Source organism: Gadus macrocephalus, chromosome 12 (assembly GCF_031168955.1).
Source record: "Gadus macrocephalus chromosome 12, ASM3116895v1".
NCBI lineage: Eukaryota > Metazoa > Chordata > Actinopteri > Gadiformes > Gadidae > Gadus > Gadus macrocephalus.
This window is the reverse complement of record NC_082393.1, coordinates 3445755-3456767: the sequence shown is the minus strand read 5'-3', so window position 1 is coordinate 3456767 and position 11013 is coordinate 3445755. Positions and strand designations below refer to the sequence as shown.

At 46.4% G+C, this 11013-nt stretch overlaps 1 protein-coding gene across 2 annotated transcripts in view; it reads left to right on the top strand.

Annotated features, from left to right (window-relative positions):
• LOC132469796 (adhesion G-protein coupled receptor D2) overlaps positions 1-11013 on the top strand; it is an 88125-nt gene that overhangs the window by 13059 nt on the left and 64053 nt on the right. For both annotated transcript variants that reach the window (XM_060067866.1, XM_060067867.1), the window contains exons 16-20: positions 306-408; positions 2061-2214; positions 2745-2878; positions 3551-3666; positions 4968-5088. In XM_060067866.1, coding sequence (XP_059923849.1) covers positions 306-408; positions 2061-2214; positions 2745-2878; positions 3551-3666; positions 4968-5088 — 628 coding nt within the window. The remainder of the gene's footprint in view (positions 1-305; positions 409-2060; positions 2215-2744; positions 2879-3550; positions 3667-4967; positions 5089-11013) is intronic.

The following is an 11013-nucleotide window of genomic DNA, read 5'->3' as shown; positions in this document are numbered from 1 at the left end:
CATAGCAACGGTCTGTTATTCATAGCCACGGTCTAATAAACAAATTGTCTGTTTGGTTCTACGGTTGGAAAAAGCTTGCATAGCAACGGTCTGTTATCCATAGCCACGGTCCAATATACAGAAATAACAGACCACTGAATGCCATCACCGACCAATCAGAATGGTGTCTTCCCCGAAGCTGTGTATTAATCAGAAGACAAAATGTATTCAACTGATAACGAGTTCTTCATCAACAAAAAAGAAACAGTCAAAGAAGTCACTGCACAAAGCCACAAATGTCCTCTGACACTCCTGTTCCTTCCCAGCATCCCCAGGTCGGACCGGACGTCGATCCACAAGAACCTGTTTGTGGCTCTGATCTGTGCCCAAGTAGTCTTGCTCTGCAGCGGCTCAGCCCTCCATCACAAGGTTCGGATCCCCCCCCCCCCCGCCTTTATCTATATCTCCTGTCAAATTGAATGCAGACGCTGACGTGAACGCTGACACAGACAAATTAACTTCAACAGTATGGCGACAATGTGCGACGCGCACATTGTCGCCATACTGTTGAAGTTAATTTGTCAGCCGGTCATGACGTGGAGGCACCACAGCTCGACTGTAGACAGCTGTGGGGAACCCTGATAAGCCAACTGGTTATTTACTAGCGTTTAAACCATGCAAAATAACATAATAATGAGGCATTATTGAACGGCATAGATTACAACAAATATACCTTGCGTTATTTGACAATCACTTAACAATGGGCCTGCCCTTATGAATCAGATTAGACTATACAGAATCTTAGCATGTAGGCTTATATCAAATTATGAATATTATTTGTTTTATACCTAATAGTGGGAAACATCTTCCGATTTGGAATCGTGAACATATTCCTTAGAAGTGAACAAGAAACAAAAGCCTACCAGTCAAATGAGCCGGATTGTTGCTTGACCTCATCTTATTAGACAATAACACCTCACTGCCGGTGTCTTTCTCTCAGGCTATCAAAGCATTATGTCATCGCAGCACTGAGTGGCTAGCCGTCATTCTAATGGGATTTAGAAAATCGTTAACGTAACAGCAGACCCGGGTTGGGTGGGGGGGGGGGGGGATGGGGGCGCAGCACCAGTCAAAACAAATGGAGAGGGATCTCTGGGTGTGACATAAGCGTCCGGTAATGTGGAATCCATCAGGGGCGACAACACATGGTCCAGTCCCTCACTGGAGGGCTGAGGACGGCCTGACCCCCACCCCACCCCAACGCTCGGTCACGCCAGGGAACACTTAACCTCCGGGGTCACATAGCTGCACGACAGGGTCTCGACAAATCATGGGCGGGGCGGTGGAGCAGACATACAGCGGCAGGGGAGCGTCGTCTCCGTGTTAGGGTGTTGGACTCCCGGTTCTGGGTTCGAACCCCATAGTCGAGCTGTGAGGGTCCTCGCGGTTCCGAACCTCGAACCCTGAACCTTAAAATTAACCGTTTGATTCTTGAAATCTAAAATGGAAATAATTTTTTTTTTTTAAATAAAGTCCAAATTGACATCGTCGCAGGACAGTGCGGAAAATCGCTGATTATATAAAGACGTCATATGCAAATTCCTATCTCTGGTATTTTGTCGGGGAAGTCCAGACGTCTCGTCGGGGCAGTGAGTGACGGCGGTCACCGCATTTATGAGCAAACCTGGACGGGCGCGCCTCAGCTGCCCACCCATGACCTCTACTTATTTAACCTCTGACTCCAAACAATTATAGTGTGTGTTTGTGGGTGTGTGTTTACATACATATGTGTGAGGGGGTCATGTGTGTGTGTAAGGTCTACTGACACATGAACTCCTGTTTGTGTGAAGCTGTGTAACACAACAAATAAAAAAAGAATACATTTATTTAATGTTAAGGTATATTACAGTATTATGTACGTCTTATCAAAAGTGATGATATTCAGTTTATTCACATCCCATTAAAGGTACGGTAGGCAATTTGACGAAACCATCAAGAGTAAGCTAGATTTGATCACTGAAACTGGTTCTGTCCACATCGGCTAGCCTGTCTCTGCGTGTGACTCCCCCTCCCACCACCAGGTGGCGTGCACGGTGGTGGCGGCGCTGCTCCACCTCTGCTTCATGGCGGCCTTCAGCTGGATGCTGGTGGAGGGCCTGCTGCTCTGGAGCAAGGTGGTCGCCGTGAACCTCAGCGAGGACCGGCACATGAAGTACTACTACCTGATCGGCTGGGGTAACGCTCCACACCAACACAACCTCAGCCTTACCGCTCTCTTCCCAACTAGAGGTCAAATGTCGTAATTCCACAGATACTTGCATTATGAAATGATACTAGGATATTATTGCATTCACTTTTCTCTCTCTCTCTCTCTCTCTCTCTCTCTCCCTCCCTCCCTCTCCCTCTCCGTCTCTGTCTCTGTCTCTGTCTCTGTCTCTCCCTCTCCCTCTCCGTCTCTCTCTCTGTCTCTCCCTCTCCGTCTCTGTCTCTCTGTCTCTCTGTCTCTCTGTCTCTCTCTCTCTCTCTCTCTCTCTCTCTCTCTCTCTCTCTCTCTCCCTCTCCCTCTCCCTCTCCGTCTCTGTCTCTGTCTCTGTCTCTGTCTCTGTCTCTCCCTCTCCGTCTCTCTCTCTGTCTCTCCCTCTCCGTCTCTGTCTCTCTGTCTCTCTGTCTCTCTGTCTCTCTCTCTGTCTCTCTCTCTCTCTCTCTCTCTCTCTCTCTCTCTCTCTCTCTCTCTCTCTCTCCCCCCTCTCCCCCCTCTCCCTCAGGGCTGCCGGCTCTGATAGTAACCATCACGCTGGCCTCGTCCAGGGGGCGGTACTCTGCAGACGGTCACTGTTGGCTCAGCGTCCAGAACGGGGTCATCTGGGGGTTTGCTGGGCCCGTCATCTTCATAATCCTGGTCAGGAACTCTTCCTCATTCAATTCATTCGTCTTCCTCTGCAACATGGCTCTGTGGGTCTCTGCCCTGGCTTTTACTTTTCATTTTTCATTTTTTTGTCGGCCATTGTGTGTTTTCTAGATTCACAGAAATGGTACTTTGTGGTTGACCGTTGACACTTCAGAGGGCACTTTATCTTAGATCCTCTGCTCTCCTCTCCATCCTCAGATGCTCTTACCCTCTCCTGTCTCCCATCTCTTCTCCCTCCTCTCTGTCCCCTCTCTCCTCCCCATTTCCATCCTCTCTCTTATCCTTTTCTCTCCCCTCCCCGCCTCCTCTCCTCTCCTCCCCATCTCCTCTCCTCTTCTCTCCTCCCCATCTCCTCTCCTCTCCTCTCCCTCCCATCTCCTCTCCTCTCCTCTCCCTCCCATCACCTCTCCTCTACTCTCCTCTCCTGCCTGCTCCTCTCCTCTCCCTCCCCTATTCTCTCAACTCCTCTTCGGTTCCTTTCCCTCGCCTCGTGTCCCGTCATCTCCTCTTCTTTCCTCTCCTCTTCTCACCTCTTATCTCTTATCCTCTCCTCTCCTCTCCTCTCCCCTCCTTTCTTATCCTTTCCTTTCCTCTCCTCTCCTCTTCTCACCTCTCCTCTCTTATCCTCTTCTCTCCTTCCCCCCCCCCCCGTGTCCTCTCCAGGTGAACATCATGGTTCTGACCAGGGTGGTGGTCATCACCATCTCCACAGCCAAGCGGAGGTCCATCATGCTGGTCATGGGCACCAGCACCGTGGAGCAGGCCTACGAGCAGATCAGGTACCCGCCACTGGGGGGCGACATTCACCCTCTTTCTGTACGCAACGTTTAACGGCCACGGAGGACACTCCATTCAGTCAAGTGATGAAAACATCTGGAGGTTTATCAGCTGTGATGATTTAATTACAGCGACATTCATGTGATACATAATGAGGAAATATCCAAATTGACTGCTATTTAAACTAAACATGGCGTTCATATATATATTTGAGAAATACCCACCCCTTTCCCAAGTATACATCTCAATCTTTTCCACGATGGATGCAGGTTCTGCCATGGCCGTCTCTGTTGTCTTCCATGTGTTCCTCTTGATCCCTGGTTCCGCATACCTTCCCATCGCTGGTAACAATTGCAGAGAGCGTCGTGCCGGTACTCTCGCCCCCACACTGACTGCTCTCTCTGTGGAGGGATATCAATGCAGGCCTTGAGTGCTCAGGCCTCATCCTGGGTGGCATTCGGTCTGGAAACGTAAACACATTCCTCCACCATGTAATCTAGAGCCCGGCGACCGCGGTGGTGCTGCTGCTGCAAACAAACACACACACACACACACACACACACACACACACACACACACACACACACACACACACACACACACACACACACACACACACACACACACACACACACACACACAGCTTTATATCTGCGAAGAAACCTATGCACACGCACACAGAGGCAGGGGCAGCTGGCTGTGGTTTGGCGCGCACCTGAGTGTGAAGGTAATTCCACTCTAAACAGAATTAGGGTGGCTTTAGGGTGTGATGTTGTCACCCTGTCAGCCCGGCACAGCCGCACAGTGTTTTGCTTGGAAAATTCGGCCCAGAGCCACGGTGCCCGCCCAGCTCAGGCCCAGCTAATACTTCAGCTGAGTAATGCTTCCCTCGCTGACTTCCCTTCCCCTCTAGGGGGGGATCTAGACGCCGGTCCCCAGAGAACGTCTCATCTATTAAAAACGGGCACTTTCCTATCGTGCGCTTTCACTAATGAAACAAATAAAATGTACAACCCTTATGTTCTGTTATCAACCCGGGCCTTGGATTGTGTGTGTGTGTGTGTGTGTGTGTGTGTGTATATGTGTGTATTTAAATATTATTAATACTTTTTTTCGTGTGTGTGACAAATATGTGTTTGTATATATTACTGTGGTTCTGCGTGTGTCTTTAAATGGGCCTGGATATCCTTGTGTTTAGCGTATGTTTAAATAAGTATTCATATACTGTGTGTGTGTGTGTGTGTGTGTGTGTGTGTGTGTGTGTGTGTGTGTGTGTGTGTGTGTGTGTGTGTGTTTCCTACAGGGCTGCGGTGAAAGCTGTTCTGGTTCTCCTGCCCATCCTGGGCCTGACCTGGCTGTGCGGGGTCCTAGTGCCCTTCTCCATCGCCATGGCCTACGTCTTCGTCCTGCTCAACTCCCTACAGGTACACACACACGCGCGCGCCGCGCACACACACACAAACACACACACCATTATGCAAGTGGGTTTTCCTCACCACTTCGTAATGGCAACGAGGCTTTCCGAAGAAAGAAGCTTACTGCTTTCAAAAGATTAAAATTAGCTCCACCTGTAGCTTCGAAGCAGACCCAGAAAAATGTGCTCCACATTCCTGTGATTTTTCCATGTGTCTTTTCGACAGTGTTTTCCATTTTCTAAGTCGTTGCTTTCTTTGTTGACTTGCGTACCGAGGCTGTCAAGGGTTGTATTTGTCCACGACAAGGTTGAGTTACAATGGAGAACCTGGCTTGTGTTAAAACGTATGTGCTTTCTTATACAGTAGCAGGGAAGGTGATTAGCATTGTGTGAACATGGCACTTTCATTTGATGTTTACAGTTGAGTTCCATATGAAGTTGTTGATGTTTGTTTTTGCTGTGACGGTTTAGTGCTTTCAGCGTTACTAGACCATGAGGCTGTTTACTTGTTTCTTTAATAAAAAGGGCAATGGCTCAGAATGCCGTGTTCTAATTATAAATTAAGCCATTAATTCATTAATTTATATTTACATTATACACATAATTGTTACACAATCATTACATTTCACCCAGAGGTTAGTTTATTAGTCATTAATTAAACTCGCAATGCCTTTCTTTGAGCACACATATTGAAGCCTTTCAAAGGAATGTGTGTTTTCTTGTGTACCATCAAGGTTTTTTACCTCTAGCGTAAAAACACCTGGGTTGCTCGTTGCTCTCGTACGAAGAAACACGCTTACATTTGCACACAATTACCATAGAGTTAGAGAAATATCGCTTTTCACATGGAATAACAATCAATCCTGTACAACCTAATCCCCCTTCCGACACACACACACACACACACACACACACACACACACACACACACACACACACACACACACACACACACACACACACACACACACACACACACACACACACACACACACACACACACACACACCTCTCAATCCCTGCGTGGTGGAGAGGGGGGGATTGTGTGTGCGTGTGTGTCCGTGTGTGTGTGTGTTGCTGTTATTCCTACCAGCCCTCAGTCCACAGATCCACGGCTGTGATTTGTAGTCTCTTTAAGCAGTGGTATCTTTAATTGAGCTGTATATTTAACAGGGAAATCAATGGAGGCCCTAAGCCACAGTGTGATCATTACGAGACGCCCCGCGGTCCCTATAAATAGTTTCCCCGCACTCCTCCGCATCTAATTGCAATTTAAAAAAAATCTCCAACCATGTCAACGGTAATTAATGTTGAGCTTTGTTTGTTTATTTATTTATTTATTTTAATATACAGTATGGGTGCTTTTCCGTGGTGTCCGCGCTGCGCCATTTCGGTTTATTTACAGAACAGGCTAATTAAAATACAACCCTCTGTTGGTCCATGCAGCGTTTCAAACTGAACTTTTGTAAGATGATATAATGATTTGGCTCTTTTCTATTTTTTTTTTTATATTAATACAATTTTATATCGGCCAACATTTTCTTTTTCATAGGCATTCTTAATAGACTGGTTATTGCAATGGGTGCAATAACAGCTCGACACTTTCAATTCATTTTAGCACAAGCGTAGGTGTGTGTGTGTGTGTGTGTTGTGTGTGTGTGTGTGTTCGTGTGTGCATATGTGCCGATTGTTTGTGTGTGTGTTTTGTGCGTCCATGTGTGTTTCTGCGCACGCATGTACACGTGGCTGTGATTGTTGACATGAATATATGCATGTGTGTGTGCGCGCGTGCGCGCGTGCGCGCGTGTGTGTGTGTGTGTTCACGTGTGTGGGGGTTTGAATCAGAGGTCAGTCTGGTCAACAGCCCCGCTGGTCTGAAGAGAAATTAATGAAGCGTCAGGGCCACAGAGGTGTCATGGCGGCTCGGTGAGGCCCCTGGCTAGAGGCAGCTGCTCCTTCATAATAGGCCGAGGTCCGTCTTTAAAATAAAAAAAGAGGGGGGTCGACCCCCGCCCCCCGCCCCCCGCCCCCGCCGGCCTGCTGTGCTCCAATGTGCTCCAATGACACACGCATTTGACCCCCTGGTCTCTTGCCGGCTCCGGGGCTGGGAGGTCCGGGCCAGACGCCCGGCTAGCATGATCTAATGTGGGGGCATGGTTAATGTGAGAGCACGGGTCCCGTTTAGGCTGTGGTCGGGGCTTGATGTGTGGGGTAAGGCCAGGCCAGGCAAGCCCCTCCACTGGAGATGCTGCAAGGTTTTAGCAAATAAAAAGGTAGCTTATTTTTTTTCCGCCGCCTCTATAGGGAGTTTTTGTTTTTGAATCCATAGTTTTGGGTTGTTGTTTTGTTTTACATTGCTCGTATTTAAATACTCCCCAGAAATAGGTGTCTACTTTATCCTTTACGTCAAATATAACTACCGGTAATTATTACATTTTTCATCAAAACCTACGATCTCAAATTTTCTGTATGTTAATGGTATGTTACATTCCTTATTATAATGTGCCTAATCTATTTCTAAAAAAGTATATGTGTTTGTGTGTGCGTGTCCCACCTCTTGGATTGAAAATACAAGTTGTAATCAAGCACCGCTTTCCTGAAGAGTATTCCCATTAATCTCTACGTACTAAAGTCCTCTACTCTTCACATTGCAGTGCATATCGACCGGCTAAAAAGTATTGCGCTACGTGTGGCGGTATGTGTGCGGGCATGTTGTTTGTGTGTGTGGTGTAGAGAGAGGTCTGTGAGACGAGGAAGCGTTGCGTTAGCTCGGGGGCCTTGTAGGGAAGCTGTGGTCAGGTGAGGGCCCAGTGAGTCACAATAGATCAGGAGAGAGGCCGGCCAATCAGAAGACCACGGGGAAACATCTTGGCTCTGATCTGCTTTATTTCATTATTTTGAATTGTATTCCGAGTTATTTTCCCTCCCGCTTTGTGTTTTTCCTTACAGGAACACAGAGAAAATAGAAGTCCCATGTGTTGAGTCTAAAAATGGACTCATCTGTTTTCCTGCACTGTACTGGAGGCTCGCATAAGGCCCCTTTGATGGTCCGTCCCCCTCCCCCCCCCCCCCCTCTCTCTCTCTCTCTCCTTCAGTCCCTCTCTCTCCTCTATCTTTTCCCTGTCGCTCCACTTTGATATTTACCACAGCGGTGTAAACAAACACGCAACTTTCTAAGGGCAACTTAGCATGGCGGCTAACTACACGGGGCTATGGCCTATGCCGGCTCTGTGTCAGGCTCAAGAGCATCCCTGAACACAAGGCTGTTAGAGCAGAGCACACCAGAGTCCTCTACTCTCTAGAATAGAGACAGTTTAACCAGAGTTGTGTCACAACGTATTGTAACGACAGGAACAGGATGGAAATCAAATGCACAGGCTTAAGTGACGTAGGGGGGATTACAATAAAACGCACACAAACGCCCATATTCACAACAGCAAAACAAAGAAAGACAATAGCTTCAGGAAAGTTGTCTTTTATGTGCATTGATTTTATTTTCAACGGAGGCTGCTAAACCAACATAAACCTTAAGTGAGTAGGCTTTACTGTTAAATCAATAAAACAGATAATGTTGACAAGCCTGTTTTCATTGCACCCTCTCTCTTCTCTTGCTCGCTCTGCCTCTCTCGCTCTCTCTCTCTTTCTCTCCCCGAGCTCACCCTCAACCATGTTGGGTTTTTTGACCAGACACACACACACACACACACACACACACACACACACACACACACACACACACACACACACACACACACACACACACACACACACACACACACACACACACACACACACACAACCATGCACACACATTGCTGCAATTGTGTGGAAAGAAAGAAAAAAAAGTGGTTGTGATGGAAAATATTCACCTTGAAATTTAGTTATTTGTCTTTTCTGGCAAGATTTCATTTGTTCTGTCAGTAGTAGCAATGTATTTTATTTCTATTTTAAGTTCTGTTTGGAGGATCGTTCAGCACACGGGTCACATTGCGGTCACCACCAAACACACTCAGGAAACCATTTCATACTTTGCTCTTCACAAATGAGCCAACGCAAAGAGAAAACAGATTCTGTGTTTGCTTGTTTCTCGTTAACAAGCAAAGCAAGTTCCCAGATAATGCCTTTTTTCTCCAGTCTTTCATGTCATGCTGCACGCACACAGACACGCAAGAATATTTTTTTGTCCACACATTAATCCATATAACTTCTTTGGAATGAGATGTTAATGCATTTACTAAAATAAATAGTCGATCCCTGTACAATTTATTGCACAAATTGTATATGTTCGTTTATCGATTTCAAATACATAAAATTGCATTATTCCAAATTGAGGATAATAATAATTAGGCTACCATTTCGTTTTTTACAAATACAGAAAAAACACCTCTAATAATTACTTCTTTTTTTTTTTTTTTTTTTAGCCCACCAGCCTCAGCTAGTTATGTGTAGTTAACCCCTAACTACCCATATCACTGTTAACGTCTTGAGGAGCAGTGGTATGGGGGCGTTTTGATATGATTTCAGATCAGGAGTTCGACACTCTTGCCCGCTATACTCTTCATGAACTTCTGCATCATAAATACAGTCACCCCTCATCTGCTCCACTTACCAAGATGGGGATGAACAGCGTTGTCCAAACTTGTGGAGATAGGGGGGGGGCTGGGGACTTTGTGAATGCGGGGTTATCCCATAAATTGTGCCACCTTTTCCCTCATCCCATCTCTGTGCAATGTCATTCAAAACGGCGACTCCATCCATTACCCGGGCGTAATGGACTCCCACTCCCGTTCGCGCATTGTCCGGCGAATTATTAGCCCATAACTTCAAACTATCAATAACTTTGAGATCATGAGGGAGGTCTAGGGAGGAGTGTGTATGTGTCACTGTGTGAGTGTGTGTGGGCTGTGTGCTGTGCGACCAAACAAAAGAGCAGCTGGAAGCTGGAAAGAAAACTGATGTGGAAAGAAAAGACGGAAAGTAGTTGTATCAGGATCAAGCAGTTGTGAGGTTGCTGCGTTTTGTTTTGGCAGTGCTTCTGTGTGACTATTCATCAAAAGTTGTGAAAGAATACGCTTTGTGCTTTTTTATTTGTGTTCCAGGCGTTTCCTCAAGAGGGCAGTATTCTGTAATGCCTTGGCCCTCTCTGGCTTTGAGCTGTGGAAATATAGAGAAATCAATGGTGGTATTTATTTGAGCAGTTTCATATGTGTCACATCAAGCTGCTTTATTTCATCCTTAGTGATGACAGTTTGCTTTTCTCATTTCTGTTGAATTTAAGTGAACGCCTACAATCCGCTGCCATTCCAGAGGGTCTTCGTAAGTGACCAATTTAAAGAACTTTTCCCTATTCACAAATAGATGAGCAATAGTTGTATCATTTGCTACTTCTTCTCTCCCTCTCTCCCCTCTCTGTTCAAAAGCAGTTTAAAATTGCTCATAATAAAAAACCTTGTTGGAAATTATTCACAAACAAGATGTCCGTCAGATAAAGTAACAAGGTTACACAGGGAAAGTGCTGTCCTATTCTGCCTAATCGTCCCCTCTTTAACTCATGCACTATTCCTGAACCAATTCCATTTTCCTTCTCAGCGCCGAATTGTATATTTTATTTTCGAAAAAAACACTAGTCCGTGTTTCCTTTCTTCTTTTCCGAATAGACACTGGAAGCCCCTGAATAAACAACAAAAACGCAACTTGAAGCAAATCAATTTGCCAATACTGATTGCTCACAAACGCCACGTCTTTCAAAAGTCCTAATTAGTCTGCGGATGTCAAGAGGAGTCAGAGGGGCTAGACCTCGAGCCCTTCATCCCCGCACAACAGGCTGCAAAATGCTCTAGGCCTGTTCGGAACAGTGCACGTGAATAGTGCATGTGAACGTGGGTAATGGTCAGGGGACCCGTTGGGCCCCTCCGGTCTCAGTATAGCCAGCAGA